The sequence below is a fragment of the Plecotus auritus genome (assembly GCF_963455305.1).
Source record: "Plecotus auritus genome assembly, chromosome: 4".
Taxonomy (NCBI): Eukaryota; Metazoa; Chordata; class Mammalia; order Chiroptera; family Vespertilionidae; genus Plecotus; species Plecotus auritus.
Window position 1 is genome coordinate 99,230,543 of NC_137775.1, and position 21,225 is coordinate 99,251,767.

The 21,225-nt window shown below is 42.9% G+C and overlaps 1 protein-coding gene across 2 annotated transcripts in view; it reads left to right on the forward strand.

Annotated features, from left to right (window-relative positions):
* Positions 1–416: 416 nt before the first annotated feature.
* The window catches only part of NUDT3 (nudix hydrolase 3), a 120,031-nt gene continuing 99,222 nt past the window's right edge, over positions 417–21,225 (forward strand). The window contains exon 1 of one of the 2 annotated variants that reach the window (XM_080666679.1): positions 417–839. In XM_080666679.1, coding sequence (XP_080522805.1) covers positions 741–839 — 99 coding nt within the window. In that variant the 5' untranslated portion in view covers positions 417–740. The remainder of the gene's footprint in view (positions 840–21,225) is intronic. The other variant, XM_080666680.1, reaches the window with a different exon arrangement.

Sequence of the window (21,225 nt, forward strand, 5' to 3'; positions counted from 1 at the left end):
ACTCTCCTGTTTAATTGCATCCCAATTGTTTCCCCAGACATTGCCCCTTACCCCTCCCAGATGGACTGGAAGGGTCAAGGCCCGGGCGGCCTGACCTTGAGTCATCTACGGCCGCGGACTCGCGGCGTGACCTTGGTCAAGTTCCCGCTTCCCTGTCCGCAGAGCTGCAGGGATGTATCGCTGTGTCTCCACCCTGGCCGTTTCTCTCTCAGCCGAGCAGGAAAGCCCGGCTCCAGCATCCTTTTCTCCCGCGGATCTCTCCGCGCGCGCCCCACCAACCCCACCCCTACGCTCCTGGCGTAGAGGCCACTTGGAACCGCGCGGCCCTGTCATTCCAGACGCTCGTTTACGCCGCGCGCACTGGGAGGGCGCGATTCCCGAACGCAGCCTCCGCTGCGAGCGCGTGGCCGTCCCGCAGGCCGGCGCTGCCTTACGCCGCTGACGCAGCGCGCCCAAGATGGCGGCGCGGTTGTCGTCGGGGGTGGCGGCAGCAGTGGGGGCGGCGGCCGTGGCGGCAGCTGGGACGACAGCCGTGACGGTGGCGGCGGCGCGAGGCCTGGGACGGGGGGAATGAGGAGGCCGCGGCGGACCAGCGGTGGAGCCGTGTAGTGGAGGAGCAGCTTCCCCTCTCTGCTTCCCTTGGCCGAGCCGGGGGCGCGCGCGCGCGCGCGTGGACGTCCGGAGCGGGCTTCCCACTCTCTATCTCTACCCCGCACCGCACCCCCACCCGGGCCCGGAGGATGATGAAGCTCAAGTCGAACCAGACCCGCACCTATGACGGCGACGGCTACAAGAAGCGGGCCGCGTGCCTGTGTTTCCGCAGCGAGAGCGAGGAGGAGGTGAGGCGCCGGGCTGGGAGTCGCCGGGGTCGGCGGCCGCTTCCAGCCGAGGCTGGGGGGGCGCGGCCGTCGGGGGACGGTGTGCCCGGACTCTGGGCAGGATTCCTGGGCTCGACCCAAATGAAGTTCCGACGGAATTTCCTGAGGCGAAGAAGGGGAAGGAAAAAGGGTGGTGGGTGGAGGGCAAGTGGGTCTGAACCTGGCCATTCGGCGCGGGCCGGGCGGAAGGGGATGCCAGCCTGCGGCCGGGGCACCTCAATGCCAGGCCCCTGTCATTGGAGAGTGTGGCCGCGGGGAGCAGTCAGTGGCTGGGGAAGAGTGTGTGGTTTTCGGTCAGGCCTCCAGCTTGTGATCCAGGAAGGGCAGTTCCGCACTTGTCAGCCCAACACATGTGTGCAGAGGCCGCCAGGCACGAGGCGCAGGCCGCCCCTTTGTGGCCGAGAAATCGTCCTCTTCATTGGCAGGTTAGGGGGTTGCGAAGGGATTATGTGTGGCTGTGGGGGTAGGGGGATGTCTTAGTAAGATTTAGGGCGTTGTACAAAAGCCAAAGCCAGTTGTTTATTTTATAATGCTCTGGGTAGCCCTTTTGGTGTAACCTGAGAAGAAAAGATATTTGATAAGATAATCTTTGAGAGTTGAAAATTTTTCATTTTAATTGGGAAGGCCAGAAAGCGATATTTAAGATCTTTGCCCTGACATTCCTCTACTGCTCTATATCAAGGCCCTTGGGATTGAATTTGCTAACAAAATAGAAATGCTTTGAATCAGTTTCTTTTTGCATAAGGTACTTAAAAAAAATCTCAGCCTCTCAAAGCCGTTTCTGTGGTGATAAAGGGAATTCAGAAAAGGAACATGTTTCGTAAATCCACGAAGAAAAGCACTTGGAAATTCATAAGATGCCTGTGGGAATGCATTTCTCTCATGTAGATGGTGGTAAAATGGCAGTTAAACTGGAAACAATGAAGGACAGTGAAATTCAGTATGTTATAGTCTAGGATTCAGCAGTGGGCAATGGTGAAAACAGTGCATGGTGTTGAAATGGGGGGAAAGGAACTTGACCCGTTAGTTATGAAAAGAAGCTGTGATGAAAGAGACAGATGGATTGGCAGAAGTGTCTGTCCAGAGATATTTAGGAGGAAGTGGGAATTTAAATTATTGCCTGGTGGGGGGGCACTAATTGTGGTGTTGAGGGATGGTGTGTGTTCCCTTTTAACAAAACAGAAGGAAATGGATTTGGAAATGTATACTTTGTGTCCTAGCATGTGTTGTAAAAATCCCCCAAACAGATGTATTTTAATAGGAGTACTAAGCAGGGCCATGCTGTAAATTATGTACTGTTTTGGAATTCATACTTGAGTAAAGTAAAATTATTGGTGGCAAAGCCTTCATTCTCTTCATTGTTATATCATACTAGAGGCATGGCGCACGAATTTTGTGCACTGGGGGGGGGGGGGTGTCCCTCAGCCCAACCTTTGCCCTCTCACAGTCTGGGACCCCTCAGGGGATGATTGGCTGCTGGCTTAGGCCCAATCCCCCCCGCCGGCAGTCAGACATCCCTCTCGTAGTTTGGGGCTCTCATAGTCCAGGACCCCTTGCTCCTTACTGCTTGCCTGCAGCAGAGGCAGGAGAGGTGCCCGCCAATGCTGCTGCGTTAGCCAGCCTGCAGCCGTGAGCCCAGCTTCTGGCTGAGGAGCGCTCCCACACACTGACCACCAGGGATCTGCTCCTGCATTGAGTGTCTGCCCCCTGGTGGTCAGTGCGCATCATAGCAACCGGTTGTTCTGCTGGTTGTTCTGTTGTTCCGTCGATTTGCATATTAGGGTTTCATTATATAGGAGGATTATGGGAAATCATGGGATCACAAGCTGTTAACTGGATGGAATACTAATTAGCATAATAACATATCTCACAACACTACTATGGTTAAGTCTGTGAGCACCCCAATTATAAGTGGAAGGGTATGTAATTAAGTTGTATGAATGATGCAATATTTTATTTGTTTTAAAACGTCATACTAGAAATTGGAAACGTGAGCATTTTGGATACATTGGAAATCCTTTATAGATCATAAGCAAACAAACAAAGATTTGATTTTCTGTTAAAGTTTTGTTATTTACTGACATGAGTAGCATTAATATTAATAGATTTGACTGATCATGGAGTTTTCTCTACTGAATTTCTATTTTTTTTTAAATCTTTTTCTGTTGTTCTACTGAATTTCTTTTTGAATATTGGTTAATGAGCAGAAGATTAATGCAGATCTTTACAGATTCAGTGGATGTTGCACCTAACACCTAGGAAGAACAAGAAGATTAATGAAATGGGCCCATTTTAGACTTGTTCAGTTCACTTAAACAAGCATGTATTAAGAGACTACTATGGGTGCAATACTCTGTAATGTGGGATCAACATCTCTTCCTGCCCAAAAAATATGAGTAGTTTTTGATAGGATCCCTTAATTGGGAGAGATTTTGGACCAGAAATTATCTCTAGGGTTCTGCTCAACTTTCAGATTATATAATCATGTTGGATGGGAAGAATTTGTTAGTTCCAGGAGAATTTTTATATTCTCAATAGATGTGCTAGAAACTGGAAGTGTTAGTTGCCACATTGTGGGAATTTGAAATTCTAATTCAATAGGACATTCAACCCATTTTTATTTTATTATATTTTAAAAATATATTTTTATTGATTTCAGAGAGGAAGGGAGAGGGAGAGAGAGATAGAAACATCAATGATGAGAGAGAATCATTGATCAGCTGCCTCCTGCATGCCCCCTCCTGGGAATCGAGCCCGAAACCTGGTATGTGCCCTGATTAGGAATCGAACCTGGGACCCTTCAGTCCCCAGGCTGAGGCTCAACCACTGAGCCAAACCAGCTAGGGCCATTTTTTATTTTTTAATGGACCCTAATGATTTTAATCAATATAGAATAGTTTAGCCCTGGCCAGGTAGCTCAGTTGGTTAGAGTGTAGTTCCAATAGACCAAAGTTTTTCAGGATTCATCTCTGGTCAGGGCACATAGAAGGATTAACCAATGAATGCAGCATAAATGGGTGGAACAGTGAATCGATGTCTCTTCCACTCTCTTTCAAATCAATCAATAAAAAAATAAAAAGATAGATTAGTTTACAGAATATTATTAACATTAATACAGTAGTAGTAGAAGTATAAATAGGGCTCTGATTTAATTTAATTAACCAGTATCAGGAAATACACACACAGTGTAATGAAAAAAAGATAGAAAATATTAGCAAATAATAGACCATGAATCAAACCTTCTAACATTCTGTTTTATCAGCCCTAGAAAATATATTTATAGGCCTACTGAAATACTGACCCAGTATTTCAGGGTGTGTGAACATATTCAGCAAGTTTGTTAAGTGTCAGGTTCTGTGATACAGTTATGACGGCGACAGACTGTGCAGGGAGCTTAGAATCTATTGGGAGAGACGGAAGAGCAAATAGACCCAACGACATGATGAAAACGAATTTCCTTTCCTTCAAACCTTGGCTGCTTTTCCTGTTGATAAATAAGAAACCCCTAGCAGGAAAATTTCCCCACTTACAAATTTTATTAATTGTGATTGACATTTTGATAAATTAAAATCTTTAAGTTTGGGGTGTTTGTGATAACTAACTTTTATTACAGTACTTTGAATCTGATATATAGTGAACATTTTCTTACCCAGTCTATGCTTTAACCAGCTGGTGCACTGAACACTCACTGTTACTGGGGGATTATGGGTCTGATATATCTTGACCTTGTGGCCTCCCAACCAATCTGTGTTTACAAAGAATCAGCTATGTGTTTATTGTTGGTTTTTAATATTTATTGTTGAAAGTATCACATATGTCCCCTTTTTCCCCCCATCGAGTCCCTCCAGACTGTCCCCGCCTCCCTATGTGTTGCTTTTTTGTTGTTGTTATTAATCCTCACCAGAGGATATTCTTTCCAGTGACTTTTAGAGACTGTGGAAGGGAGGAAAGAGAAAAAGAGAGAGAGAGAGAGAGAGAGAGGAACACATTGATGTAAGAGAGATACATCAATGGGTTGCCTCTTGCATGCACCCAATCGTGGCCTGGGATTGAACCTGCAACACAGGTACGTGCCCTTGACCGGGAATTAACCCGTGATATCTAGGTCCATGGGCTGACACTCCAACCACTAAGGCACACCGGCCAGGGCAGGAGTCAGTTGTATTTATTTCTGTATCTGTTCATGTTCATGGTACTTATTGTAATTATCTAGTGTAATTAAATTTGACATAAGCCAGTGAAATTTGAATTAAAGAATGGTTTTGTGAGCTTTTCAAGTGCTTTGGAATGATTAGATAATTTCAAGTCACTAAGAGAAATTACTGCTCAATTATATGGATAAACAAAATGAAAAAGATGGGGAGGGAGTAGTCTAGAAGGACTCTGTGCATAATCACTTCGTGACTGTTTTCAGGTTTTTGTTTATATATATTGAAAACATAGGTCATGCACAATGGATGTGGAATATGAAGGAAAGACAACTTGTAATTCAATAGTACACCCACACTCAAGACAAAATCTTGGACCTACAAACAAAGATTGGCAAATAAATATGCATTTATATAATATATATTTTAATCCTCACCCGAGGATATGGTTTTTAAATTGATTTTTAGAGAGAGAGGAAAGGAGAGAGAGAGAAACATCAGTGTGAGATAGTTGCTTCCTGTACACGCCCCAACCAGGGATCAAGCTGGCAACCCTGGCATGTGCTCTGGGAATTAAACCTGCAACCTTTCGGTGCACAGGACGATGTCCAACCAACTGAGCCACACAGGCCAGGGCTACATTTATATTTTTAATCTGCCATATCTTCTAATTAATATTTTATCACAAACAATATAGAAGACAGACTTCTTGAGTAAGAATTTATTGCACTTGATTAGGTAATATGACAATTTATTTTTGTCAAATTATTCAACTTTGGCCTTCCTAAAGCACTTCTTTCCATTTTTGGAGCTTTTGTGATGACAGGAAGTGAGAGACATTGGGGGTGGGCTTGCCCATACTCTGTACCCTTCCCAGAATGGAGTGGGAGAGTATAACATAGGCATTTTAGCCAGTTGAAATATCTACCCTGTTTCCCCGAAAATAAGACAGTGTCTTATATTAATTTTTGCCCCCAAAGACACGCTAGGTCTTATTTTCAGGGGATGTCTTATTTTTCCATGAAGAAGAATACGGTACACATTTATTGTTAAATGAAAATAAAGGAAATTTATTACCTGTATACGGTACGGTAGTACGGTAGTTGTCAACACAAACCAGACAAACTGTGAATCCTACAGTATCAAGAATTTACTCATTTATTCAATGACAATCATGTTATCATCTTCTGGAACATCATCATAACAATCCAATTCCTGAATTTCCTGGTGAATTTCTTGTGACTCCATTTCTTTCAGAATCAGTGGACCAAATCTCTCATGTTTAGCAATAGCACTGTCTTTAAATGAGTACTTCTTGTCAAGGTAGCCTGCTCGCAGTGCATTTGCAATGCAACTGTCAGTGATTTTCTCCCATGAATTCTTCACCCAAGTCACTACTTCTTGCAGTTTAGGTTTCACAAAGTTTCCACGCTGATTTCTCTCCATTCTATTTTCAATGTAGTCATTAATTTCCATGCGCAAATTGTCTTTGAATGGCTTGTTTATTGCAATATCAAGAGTCTGGAGATAGGCCGTCATTCCTGTGGGAATCATTATCTGATCTATTTTTCTTTCGTGAAGAAACGTCTTCATGCCTAACCGTTTTGGCTCAGTGGATAGAGCGTCGGCCTGCGGATTGAAGGGTCCCAGGTTTGATTCCGGTCAAGGGCATGTACCTGGGTTGCGGGCACATCCCCAGTAGGGGGCGTGCAGGAGGCAGCTGATTGATGTCTCTCTCTCATTGATGTTTCTAACTCTCTATCCCTCTCTCTTCCTCTGTAAAAAGTCAATAAAATATATTAAAAAAAAAAAAAAAGAAAGAAACGTCTTCATGTCTTTAGCGCGGTGAGTGCTGGCTGCATCCCAGACTAGCAGACCTCTTTGGCTCCCTCGCATAACAAGCGGCAGCATTAAATCGACCCACTTCCTTATAACTGCTTGTGTGGCCCAGGCTTTTTCAGTTTCAAGAATAAAAACGCCCAAAACATGTTCAATCTTTTCCTTCTTGCCCTTAGAAATGATTAAAGGTGGGATTTTAGTGCTATCCAGACGAATTGCCAAAATACAGGAAACACGTGCACTTTCGTAAGCAGTGGAGGGAATGTACGCTAAGGAGGCACCCCGCTGTTCAATTGTTGTTTGAGATGATTGGCCCACAAACACTGCAGTTTCATCCATAGCAATCATGTTGGAAAGATTGTATTTAGAGAAGTCAGCATCATCCATAAAGGACTTGAAGGCAAGTGCTCGCTTAATAACTTGAGTATCTTCCAACCTAAACAATGTTGTAGATCTTCTTAAAGACAGTTCACTTCGCTGAAGGAAATTATCCAGCCAGTGTTGTGATGCTTTGAAGTCTTCGGGGGCTATGTCAAAGTGTGGTGCCATTGCAAGGGCAAATTCTTGAATCAGCCCTATTCACAACCAAAGCCTTTGCTCTCCTGTCAACAACCCATTCACAGATCAGGTCTTCCAGCTCGGAAAATAACGGTTGCCGACCTGATCCACACTTGTGCTTTTTAGCATTTCCCTTGTCCACTTGTTCAATGAGGTTACCATACTCTGCTCGATCATTTTCGGACCAATCGGATACTCAACATCTTCTCTTTGCAGAAAGCAGTAAGATTTTGGCCCCAAGAGTCTTCCACGATTCCTTTCTTGTACTCCACGGAGTAGCTTTTTCTTTTTGCGCTCATTTCTAGGGGTAAAAAAAAAAGGAATTAGGGTATCAAGGTGGGGGAAGGGGGATCACTCAAAATGACACAGGGGGGATCAGAGGGGGGAATCAAAATGGCACAGGAGAATCAGAGGGGGGATTACCATTTTAGTAACCCCTTTTGATCCTCCTGTGTCATTTTGATTTTCCCCTCTGATCCTCCTGTGTCATTTTGATTGTCTTCTCTGATCCTCCTGTGTCATTTTGATTGCCCCCTCTGATCCTCCTGTGTCATTTTAAGTGATCCCCCTCCCCCCACCCCTGTGCCACTGAACACCTTCACCAGACATCCCCCCTACCCCTTTATCAGACATTTACCCCCTGGGGCCTGCCTGGGGACTGTCACTGGGCTTGCTGGGGCCTGGATCTGGGCTGGAGCAGGGTCTGCCACTGACTGAGAACCTTCAGTCATCATGAAGGTGGCCGCGAGCATCAGGTAGTGTCACCAGAGACAGACCAGCACTCACCACCTTCGCCGCGTCCCGTCCACTCTAATCCTCCTGTTCTTCTACACGCATCTGCGAAAGTCTCCTCCTCTCTCCCGCCCCGTGCTCACCGCTCACTCCGACCTCTGCTCCGCCTCCACACAGCAGTGACGTCACTGGTTGCTAGATGCCAGTCGGGGCGGCCCTAGCGACCAGTTTACGGTAAATTAATTTTCATTCTGAGACAGAGCCTGAGGGCCTTATTTTCAGGGGATGCCTTATATTTCACTCAGAAGGAAACCTGTAAGTAGGTCTTATTTTCGGAGGATGTTTTATTTTAGGGGAAACATGGTAGCAGAGTGAAATACTCACTTAGACAGGTCAATGATACAGACTACATGCCAGATGACATCATAGTGCCTGAGAAAGTTAAAACTGGTCCTAAAGGATCTGTTTCTACATATTAAGGGGGAATAGGGGGGAATGAGTACTGATAGGGTCATCTCAGTTAGATTTTCCTGTGCATTAAAATAAAAAGAAAGAACTAAAGTGTCCTTAAGGGTGTTTGGTTTGTTGAGCTATTCCATCAGGAGCCCTGCATCTCTTGGCTAGGGGCTGCTGCATCTCATTTTCTCAGATCCTTGAGCTCACTAGGTTGGATGGGAAGATGATTGACATTGAAGCTCCTCAGTGGGCAGAGACTCTAGTGGCCTGAGTGTCAATAAAAATGCTACAGAGGAGCAGGTGGAGGGACTCACTGCTGGCCACACCTTCCCCCAGGCTCTGGAGAGGGGAGTAGTAAGACATAGATGGCAATCTCAGTGGCAGTAATCATGATGAAGGACTTCTAGAAGATCCCAGGCTGGTTGGGTAGTCTTTTTGTAGTATATCTGGTGCATTGACCCAGTCATCTGACGGGACATTTTTGCTCCTCATTTCCTTTTTTTTTTTTAAACACATATTCTTTTCTTTTCTTTTTAATTTCAGAGAGGAAGGGAGAGGGAAAGAGAGAGATAAAAACATCAGAGGATCATTGGTCGGCTGCCTCCTGCGCACCCCTTACTGGGGATCGAGCCTGCAACCTGGGCATGTGCCCTGACCGAGAATCGAACTGTGACATCCTGGTTCTTAGGTGACACACAACCACTGAGTGACACCGGTCAGGCTCTTCATTTCTTTATTCTTTTGTCTTTTGAAGAATTTTCATTTATTTTATTGAATTTTTTTCTTTGCTGCTCATTTTAATCTTTCCTGGAGGCTTTTTTAAAAAAATGTGTGTGTGCTTTCCCTTGTTCTGTCTAACAATACTGGTTAGTCACTTAAACATTTCTTCCATTACCTTCCATTCTACCTTCTTCCTGAGATGTGAATCCTGGTCTGAAATCATACTGCAGGGTCCATTCTTCTTTTCTACACCTTGCCCTAATCTTACTTGCTTTTGGGTGATTCTCATTTCTTTTTTTTTTAAATATATTTTATTGATATTTTACAGAGAGGAAGGAAGAGGGATAGAGAGTTAGAAACATCGATGAGAGAGAAACATCGATCAGCTGCCTCCTGCACACCTTCCATTGGGGATGTGCCCGCAACCAAGGTACATGCCCTTGACCGGAATCGAACCTGGGACCCTTCAGTCCGCAGGCCAATGCTCTATCCACTGAGCCAAACCACCTAGGGCTAAAAACACTTTTTATATGTGAGTAACTTGAGCTAACATATTTTGAATAATTGGAACTTTGATTATTTAATGTTTTCATTTGCTTCTCTTTGCAGAAACTACTTGGTTACTACTTATATTCAGTCATTTACTAAATGTGCTGATCCCTGACTTGGCTTTTTCTCCTATTGCTGTGGTGCTGATTTCTTCCCAGGAGGTTTTACAGTTTTGATAGACTGCCTTTAATAATATAAGACAAAAACTACAGATTTTATTGGTAAAATGAGTTAGAAAAAAATCCAGAGAGTTTCTGTGTATAATAATTGCATTTCTATGATATTTTTGTAAGTTCAGCAACTATTTAATAAGGAGCTAGCTTGGGATCATCCTTCGGCCAAGCATTTATGAGTGATTTTTCTTTCAAAAAAGAATTAATTTTTTATTAGGAAAGTAATTGTCGTATCTATAAAGAATACTTGGAACTGAGGAGTTTAAGAGGTATAGGATATAGAATCTGAGCTCTTGAGGAGCTCTAAACTGTTAACAAGATGCAGTTTAGAGAGTGTAAAATAATTAGAGAATTGATGGAGAGGAATGTGTAGGGGATTTGGGAGGAGTCTATGAAGATGAGCTGGAGTGTCAGGGACAATTTTTTGGAGTGCGGGGATGCACCTGGATGTCTTGGTTGGATTTGGGTAGCTCAGTGGTCAGCAAACTGTGCTGCGGTTTGCCGCTCTGTTGACTAACGAGTTTGCCGACCACTGGGGTAGCTGATGAAGAATATTCCAGGTGGAAAACATGGGGCCAGGTAGACCATGGGAAGTCAGAGTCCTGGATGTACTAGTATAGCCTTTGGAAGCCTGTTTGTCCTAAAGCAGTGGTTCTCAACCTTTTTAATGCCGCGACCCTTTAATACAGTTCCTCATGTTGTGGTGACCCCCAACCATAAAATTATTTTCGTTGCTACTTCATAACTGTAATTTTGCTACTGTTATGAATCGTAATGTAAATATCTGTGTTTTCCGATGGTCTTAGGCGACCCTGCTAAGTGGTTCTCAACCTGTAGGTTGCCTAAGACCATCGGAAAACACAGATATTTACATTACGATTCATAACAGTAGCAAAATTACAGTTATGAAGTAGCAACGAAAATAATTTTATGGTTGGGGGTCACCACAACATGAGGAACTGTATTAAAGGGTCGCGGCATTAAAAAGGTTGAGAACCACTATCCTCAAGGGTTGTGAGGACCACAAACTGATGGCGTATGGCTACGTTTGGGCAGTAAGATGATTAATTTTTAAAAATTAGTTGCCCACATTTTAATATTGAAAAATTTCAGTAAGTAACCTAGTCTAGGATTCTCTTGAAAAAAAAAAAAATCACAAGATCTGGCAGCACTGGGCCAACATTCCTATGTAATGACTGGCTGCAGCTGAGTGGTGGCTGCCCTTTGCACTGTTCACGCCTTCTCAGTTGGCCACAGTTCTTACTCTCCCTGTAGAGATGCTGAGGCTTTGTGTCAGCTGCCATTTATTGTGGTGGCTGAGATGTTACTGCCTTTTTAAGGTAGAGTTAAGAGGAAGGTCAGAAACTTCTTGTACCATGGTGAATTTCTCTCAAATGTGGGAAGATGGAAGACATAAAGGGCAACATGTTTCAAGAAAAATAGGAGAGCACTTATTTCTTTCTGGAGATGAAAATATTCCTCTTTACTTTGGAATGATGATGTGCTTATGGCCGCTTAGTTTGACTGACTTCACAAACTTATGTTCCCCTGTCCAGGCCCCATAGGGTGGCATTTGAGGTTTAGTTGTTGTTAATCCTCACCCAAGGATATTTTCTTCACTGATTTGAGAGACACACATCGATTGGTTGCCTCCCACATGGGGCTGGAGATCGAACCTGAAACTGAAGTATGTGTCCTTGCCTGGAATTGAACCCAGTACCCTTCAGTCCTTGGGCCGAAGATCTATCCACTGAGCCCAACCAGCTAGAGCAACACCACTCTTTTGAGCCCACTAGATTATAAGTTACCAGAGTTCTAATTGTCTCTCCAGCTCATAGTTTATCCTCCATGGTGCTCTACACATAGTAGGCCACACTTGTGAGAATAAATATAATCTATCCTTCAAATTTCCTTCAAAACATTTGGAAGCAATTCTTTTCTTTAGTAATTATGGTTTTTAGTTTTTATAACATTGTGATAAATTTATACACAGTTTCATGTTTTTTTCATGTCTAAAACATTTTTTTTCCTAATCTGAATTTGGCATACACATTTTTAATGGCTATGTGCCCATTTATTTGTTGTTGTAAATGACATTGTTAAAGCACAAAAGAAAATAGTATTGGCGACCACAGTAATTAATAGTTTTCTTTCTCCAGCCCCACAAAGTACACATCTTAAAAAAGATGACAACCAACTATTTTAAAGAATTACTACTCTCCATTTGCCAACCTTTCCCCCCAGTGCTTATTAATAAGAAGCAGGCATGAGATTTAGTGTAAAGAGTGGTGGTATTTTACATTTTTTACAAATCTCTTCGGATTAATTGAAGATAGATGGGTTTTCATATCTGCTTCTGCATTCAGTGTTTTGTGATATGTTGTTTTGAAGTATCAAGAAAATTGAGCTTTACAAAGATTCATAGTTAATTATTTTGTAGAATGTTCCTTAATTTGGAGCTCATGTTTTCTCTTGATTAGTTTGAAGTCATGCATTTTTTGGCAGTAATATCATAGAAGTGACGTACCCTTGTCAATGCATCATATCAGAGGGCACGTTATGTCAACATGGCTTAATTACTGGTGATGTTTTACCTTGATTGCTTGGTTAAGTTAGTGTCTGTCTAGTTTCTCTACTAACATAGTTGCAAAAAATTTTTTTTCTTGTGATTAGAACTTTTAAGATTTATTTTCTTAACAACTTTCAGATATACAATACAGTATTATTAAACTGTAGTCATCATACTGTACATCACATCCCCAGATCTTAATTTATCTTATAACTGGAAGTTTGTACTTTTTGACCATGTTCACCTCCCACCCCATCCCTCCCTCTACTTTTGGCAACCACCAATCTGTTCTGTGTTTCAGTGAGTTTGGTTTTTTTAGATTCCACATGTGAGATCATATAGTGTGTCTTTGTCTAACTGATTTCATATAGCATATTTCACATATATGGATCTCATGGTTCATTCATGTTGTTGCAAATGGTAGGGTTTTCTTCTTTTTTATATTCTGAACTAGTGGCCCGGTGCACGGATTCGTGTACATTAAAAGGAAGTTAATTAGAAGAAATATTTTAATATCGCTATTTGCCCTTTCTCTATAATAGAAGTGTCAACCAAATTCACGATCGACAATGACAGACCGAAACACATGCATGCGATTGGTGCCAGTGAGAGCTTTATATGTATCGTGCATGTGTGAGTCAACTTTTATTTTTAAATTGCCAGTGTGCGTCAGATGTACCGGCCGGCCTGCTGGTTGGTCACTTAGCCTTTTATATATATAGATAATATTCCAGAGTGTGTGTGTGTGTGTGTGTGTGTGTGTGTGTGTGTACACCACATCATCTTTACCCATTCATCAGTAAAGGGGCATTTAGATTGTTTTCATGGCTTGGCCATTGTAAGTAATACTGCAGTGAACATGAGTGTGTAGATATCACTTTGAGATAGTAATTTTGTTTCTTTTGGATATATATACCCATAAATGGAATTGCTGGATCATACGGTAGTTTTATTTATAATTTTTTATTTTAATTTTTCCCATACTGTTTTCCAAAGTGGCTGCACCAATTTACATTCCCACACGCAGCGCCCAGGTGTTCCCTTTTCTCCACATCCAACAGTTATCTCTTGTCTTTTTTAAGGACAGCTAGTCTAATAGGTCTGAGCTGATCTCTCACTGCGTTTTTGTTTTGTTAAACAGACTTAATTCACTGTATTTTTCTTGCATGAAATTATGTGTTGGCCACAGCTGGAGCCTGGGTCCTCTGCACAGAAACTGATGTGGGCCTTTACAAGATGTTAGTGATTCCTGATGGGGAAACTTGGTGAACATAGTCTCTTTCCAGAGCTCAGGGGTGAGATAGCTGTAGGTCTTAGAGATGGCCTCAAAGGTGGCCTTGGCGAAGTTGCCCAGGGTGCCAGTGCAGCTCCTGGCCGAGTGTAGCAGCAGGCGATACCAGCCATCAGCAGCAGATTCTTGGACACTGGCTGAGACGATGCCAGTGCTCTGGGGGCGGGGATGAGGCACACCAGCACAGAGCCCCAGCAGCCACGGAGTGGGGCCTGCTGATCTTGTTTCCCCACTACCCTTGCCGTATAGGGACCGTAGAGAGCTTGACCAGGACTAAGGTCCCACGGATGGCAGTGGTTACTTCCTTTGGGCACTTAACATCCAGAACATGTCTGTTGTAGTCCCCAGTGGCGACAAATGCCTAGAACTGGTTCCTTTGGCCAGCAATGTGTCTGCTTTGCACTGGCATAATCTTTAAAACCTAGTCCGTGAGGGATGCCCCCAAGAAAAAGTCAATGATCTCAGATTCCTTGATATGCACATTAATCTCCAGGGACTCGATCTTCCTGTCCTTGACCAGGCTTGGTGACGGGGATCCACTCCTCTCCTCAGCCTTGCCTCTGTAAACTCTACAGCCCCAGCCCTGACCCTAGCCAAGACCTTGGCCCCGGATGCTGGGTGCTGCAGTGGCCTCCCATTCCAGGGCCCTGGGACCTCTGGGCCCAACTGCAGCATTTGTGTGTTTCCTTGGAAAAGAAGGTCATTGTGGTTTTAATTTGCATTTCCCTGATGATTAGTGATGTTGAGTACCTTTTCATGTACCTGTTGGCCATTTGTATGTCATCTTTGAAAAAAAAGTTTATGTAAATCCTCTCCCCACTTTTTAATCAGAATGTTTGCTATTAAGTTGTATGAGTTATTGATGTATTTTGGATATTACCCCAATCTGATGAATGATTTGTAGATATTTTCTCCTGTATGGTAAGATGCCTTTTCTCCTGGTCAGCATGGCTCAGTGGTTGAGCATCAACCTATGAACTAGGAGTTGTGGTTCGATTCCCAGTCAGGGCACATGCCCAGGTTGTACTCTTGATTCCCAGTGTGAGGCATGCAGGAGGCAGCCAATCAATGATTCTCTCTCATTATTGATGTTTCTATCTCTCCCTCTCCCTTCTCTGAAATCAATAAAAATATGTTTAAAAAATAAATAAGCAAGAAAAAGATGTCTTTTCATTTTGTTGATGGTTTCCCATGGTATGCAGAAGCTTTTTAGTTTGATGTAGTGTCACTTGTTTATTTTTGCTTTTGTTGCTTTTGCTTTTGGTGTCAAATCCAAAAAAAAATCATTGCCAAGACTACTGTCAAGGAGCTTACCCCCAATGTTTTTGTCGAGAAGTTTTATGGTTTCAGGTCTTATCTTCAAGTCTTTATTTTAAAATATAAATATTTTTATTGATTTCAGAGAGGAAGGGAGAGGGAGAAAGAGAGATCATTGTTCGGCTGCCTCCTGCATGCCTCCCAACTGGGGATTGAGCCCACAACCCGGGCATGTGCCCTTGGCTGGAATCAAACCTGGGACCCTTCAATCCGCAGGTCAACGCTCTATCCGCTGAGCCAAACCAGCTAGGGCTCAAGTTTATTTTAATAGAGTTGATCTTTGTGTATGGTGTAAGATAGGGTCCATTTTCATTCTTTTGCATGCAGCTGCCCACTTTTCCCAACACTATATTTTGAAGAGACTATCCTTTTCCCCATTGTATATTTTTGGCTTTTTTTGTTGTTGTAAATTAACTGACCGTAAGTGCGTGGGTTTATTTTGGGGTTGTATTCTGTCCCATTCATGTATGTGTATGTTTTGATTCTAGTACCTTTCTGTTTTGATTACTGTAACTTTGTAATATAGTTTGAAATCTGGAAGCATGATGCCTCCATCTTGGTTCCTTTTTCTCAAGATTGCTTTGGCTAGTCAGGGTCTTTTGTGGTTGCATACAAATTTTAGGATTATTTTTTCTGTTTCTGTGAAAAATAACATTGGAATTTTGATAGAGATTTGTAGTGAATGTATAGATTGTTTTTGGTAGCATGAACATTTTAACAGTATTCTTCCAATCCATGAGCATGGAATACCTTTCCATTTATTTGTGTCTTTAGTTTCTTTCATCAGTGTCACAGTTTTTAGTGTACAGATCTTTCACCTCCTTAGTTGAATTCATTCTCGGGTATTTTATTCTTTTTGATGCAATTGTAAATGGGATTATTTTCTTAATTTTTCTTTCTGATAGCTCATTGTTAGTGTATAGAAATACAATTTATTTATGCATATTGACTTTGTATCCTGAAACTTTACTGAATTGGTTTATTCTTACTTTGGTGGAGTCATCAGGTGTTGTTTTTTTAATATATGAGACCATGTCATTGGAAAAGAAATTAAATAAATAAATAAATAAAATTTTAGCATCTGAACTGTTATCCATGTTGCCACATTCTTTATAATGAACATTTTTGTGGTTGATAGTAAATTATTTTTCTAATGCACAATTAGGTTGTTTCCAGTATTTGGTTGCCCAAATCAGTTTGTTATGTTTTGTGCTAATAGAGTTTTGTTCCTGTTAAATTATTTTCTAAGGAAGAAAAACACACACCACAATATCATCTGCAAATACTGATAGTTTTATTTTTCCTTTCTGATTTGGGTTCTTTTTATTTATTTTTCTTGCCTAATTGACTTTCAGTATTATTTTGAATAATAGGAGTGATAGTGAACATCCTTGTTTTATTCCGGATCTTAGAAGAAAAGCTTTCAGTTTTTTAACTTTTGAGTATGGTGTTAGCTTTTGTCTTGTCATACATGGCTTTTATTATGTTGAGATACATTCTCTCTAGAGCCACGTTTTGCGAGTTTTAAATCATGAATTATATTGAATTTTGCCAGATGATTTTTCTGCATTTATTGAGAAGATCGTATGATTTTTATTCTTCATTTTGTTAATATTGTGTGTCATGTTTATTGATTTGCAGATATTGAACTATCCTTGCAGGCCTGGAATAGATCCTACTTGATTATGTTGTATAAAACACTCTCAGTTAAAACAAAACAAAACTGTGAATGATTAGTCACAGAATGATGCCTCAGTAATAATATCAGATAATGTCTTGTTGCATAAGACACAATAAGGTAAATTATTAACATTTATAAAGGTAAGTGTAAGAGTTCCCATGTTTTTGTTTTATATTTACAGTTTCATCTGGTTTCCTTGGAGTAGATGCCTGTTTTAGGAATTAGACAACTTGCTGATATGGTCAACTTTATCTTTTTTTTTTTTTTTTTAATACTCAGCCAAGGATATTTTTCCATTGATTTTTAGAGAGAGTGGAAGGGAGGGGAAGAGACACATTGATTGGTTGCCTTCCACACATATCCCCATCTGGGCTAGAGATCGAGCCCCCAATCAAGGCATGTGCCCTCGACTGAAATCAATTTCACCTTTTGTAGTATCTTTAGACATGGATAATGTAGCTGTGAGTTGAGAAATTGTGATCTTCCTTTCTTAGGGAAATTATCTATCCTTGATCCCTAGTAGGGAGACGTGGGAGGCAGCCAGTTGACATTGTGCTCTTACATGGATATTTCTCTCTCTCTCTCTCCCCTCCCCCTCTCTCTGAAAATCAATAAATTATTCTTATATGTATGTATGTGTGTGTGTGTGTGTGTGTGTGTATATATATATATATATAAAATTGCAAAAGAAGACAACAGAATATACTGCTTGTGTAGGCATAAGCATAGCCTCAGAATTTGAAATTAATGGTATGTTAGATAATATTCAAGTTATAGGAATTCTAGCAGGTGTAAATGACAATAATTGGTAAGATGAAATTTAAAAGGGATTTCCCTTGCTCTTGTGTTGAGAAAGACTATGGGCAAAGGGACCAGAATAAGCATAGATACCCCAGTTAGGAAGCTGCTAACTTTAATTAGTTAATTAATTAATTAATTAAAAATATATTTTTATTGATTTCAGAGAGGAAGGGAGAGGGAGAGAGAGAGATGAAAACACCCATGATGAGAATCATTGATGGGCTGCCTCCTGCAGGCCCCAACTGGGGATCGAGCCTGCAACCCAGGCATGTGCCCCTGACCAGAATTGAACCCAGGACCTTTCAGTCCGCAGGCCAACGCTATATTCACTGAGCCAAACCTGCTAGGGTGGGAGCTGTTAACTTTAATTGAGATAAGAGATGATGATTGCATAGATCAGGATGGTGTCAGTGGAAGCGGTATGACGTCACAGTTGGGTTATATGTGAAGGTGGAATTTAAAAAAAATTTTTAAATTGATTTTAGAGAGAAGAAGGGAGAGAGAGAATGAGAAACATCGATGTGAGAGAGAAACATCGATCAGCTGCCTCCTGCACACCCCTTATTGGAGATTGAGCCCTCAACCTGGGCATGTGCCCTGACCAGGAATCGAACCTGCGACCTTTTGGTGCATGGGATGAAGCTCAACCAATTGAGCTGCAATGGCCAGGGAGAAGGTAGGATTTTGTTGATTGGGTATGAGATGTGAGTTTGGTCAAGAATGGTCCTAAGGAGGGAGAAACCAAGATGGCGGCATAGGTAAACACCTAAACTGCTGCCTTGCACAACAATTTCAAAACTACAACTAAAAGACAGAACGGACACCATCCAGAACCACAGGAAAGCTGGCTGAGTGAAAATTCTACAACTAGAAGGAAAGAGAATAGCTCACAGAGAATTGGAGGTACGGCAAAGGGTCTTTGTGCGCGCAGAGAGGAAGGGCGGCTGAGAGCCTGGCTGACTTTCTCTGGCGGAAGGGGGAAGGAAGCCTCCGACCGCACTGAACCCCAGTTCTGACTGCACTGAACCCCAGTTCCGGGCGAACCCCTGGGGACCCACGCTCTTACGGGGGGAGTCTGGACTCTCGGGCGGAGACACGAGCTGGGAAAGGCAGAAGTCTGAAGGCGCGCGCGGGCCAGTGCACACAAAGGCTGCGGAGGTTGCCACAGGCTTTCCCTAGTGGAAGGGAGTCAGAGGATCCTGACTGCACTGAGCCCCAGTTCTGACTGCAGTGAACCCCAGTTCCAGGCGAGCCCCTGGGGACCCACGCTCTTGTGGGGGGAGTCTGGACACTCGGGCGGAGACTCGGGAGCCGGGGAAGGCGGAGGACTGAAAGCGCACGCGCGTGCCAGTGCGCACAAAGGCTGCGGAGGTTGCCACAGGCTTTCCCTAGTGGAAGGGAGTCAGAGGCTCCTGACGGCACTGAGCCCCAGTTCTGACTGCAGTGAACCCCAGTTCCAGGCGAGCCCCTGGGGACCCACGCTCTTGTGGGGGGAGTCTGGACTCTCAGGCGGAGACTCGAGCTGGGGAAGGCGGAGGACTGAAAGCGCACATGCGCGCAAGGGCAAGGCTGACAGGAAGACAAGACTGAGACTCCACCCCATCCAAGCTGAGCACAGAGGCTATTGCAATTTAGCAAGTCTAATCCTATAAGGCTGTCTCCAGCACCGAACTTCTCCCAGCATAGACACAGCTGATCCTTACAGCCAACTGGCCCGGAGGTCAATTCTTCCCAGTGATACCAACAACAATAAAGACTTAATTACAACAAGGCTGTACACAAAGTCCACAAAGGGGTGCACCAAGAGTGTCCACCTCAGGTTAACTGGGGAGGCAGACCCACTGGGCCATATTGGAAACCTAGCACAAATATCTACCTTACCAACTCAGGGAAGCAGTGAAAATGCGGGGTCAAAGAATCAGATCACAAACGAAAGAAATGGAGGAAAACAAACGACTGGATATAGAATTCAAAACCACGGTTATAAGGCTTTTTAAGAATATCCTAGAAAAGGCCCATAAATATAACGAGACCCTCGAAGATATGAAAAAGGACCAACTAGAAATTAAACATACACTGACTGAAATAAAAAATATTATACAGAGACCCAAAAACAGACTAGAGGAACACAAGAATCAAGTCAAAGAATTGAAATACAAAGAAGCAAAAAACACTCAACCAAAAAAGCAAAAAGCAAAAAAAAAAATCCAAAAAGTTGAAGATAATGTAAGAAGACTCTGGGACAACTTCAAGCGTACCAACATCAGAATTATGGGGGTGCCAGAAGAAGAGAGAGAGCAAGATACTGAAAACCTATTTGAAGAAATAATGACCGAAAACTTCCCCCACCTGGTGAAAGAAATAGACTTACAAGTCCAGGAAGCCCACAGAACCCCAAACAAAAGGAATCCAAAGAGGACCACACCAAGACACATCATAATTAAAATGCCAAGAGCAAAAGACAAAGAGAGAATATTAAAAGCAGCAAGAGAAAAACCGTTAATTACCTACAAGGGAGCACCCATACGACTGTCAGCTGACTTCTCAACAGAAACTATGCAGGCCAGACGGGAGTGGCAAGAAATTTTCAATGTGATGAATAGCAAGAACCTACAACCAAGATTACTCTACCCAGCAAAGCTATCATTCAGAATTGAAGGGCAGATAAAGAGCTTCACAGATAAGAAAAAGCTGAAGGAGTTCATCACCACCAAACCAGTATTATATGAAATGCTGAAAGGTATTCTTAAAGAAGAGGAAGAAGAAAAAAGTAAAGAGAAAAATTATGAACAACAAATACATATCTATCAACAAGAGAACCTAAAAATCAAGTGAATTAAAAACCTGAGGAACAGAATAATCTGGTGAATATAATAGAATCAGGGGCATAGAAAGGGAGTGGACTGATAATTCTCAGGGGGAAAGGTGTATGGGGGGTTCATGAAGAGAGTGGACAAAAATCATACACCTATGGATGAGGACAGTGGGGGGGAGGTAAGGGCAGAAGGTGGGGTGGGAAATGGGTGGAGGGGAGCTATGGGGGGAAAAAGGAGAAATAATTGTAATAATCTGAATAAAGATTTATTTAAAAAAAAAAAAAAATAATGGTCCTAAGGTTTTTGACCAGAGTAACGAAGGGTGGAGCTACTATTTCCTTAAATGGAGAAGATTACTGAAGGAGCAAGTTTGGGATGAAGAGATCAGTTATATTTAGAAACTAGAGGCCCGGTGCATGAATTTGTGCACAGGTGGAGTCCGGCCAGCCTACTCTGATCGGAGCCAATTGGGCCGGGCCTGCCGGGGGGGAGGGGATGTGGGAGATTGGCCAGCTGGCCCTGCCCCAGATTGGGGTGGGAGGGCCGATTGGGGGCAGCGCCAGCTGGGGGTTGGGGCCACAGGGTGGTTGGCTGGCCGGCCCCACTCCTGATTGGGGTGGGGGGTGCTGTTTGGGGTGGGGCCAGCCCCGCCCCCTGGTTGAACTCCTGGTCGAGGGGACAATTTGCATATTAGCCT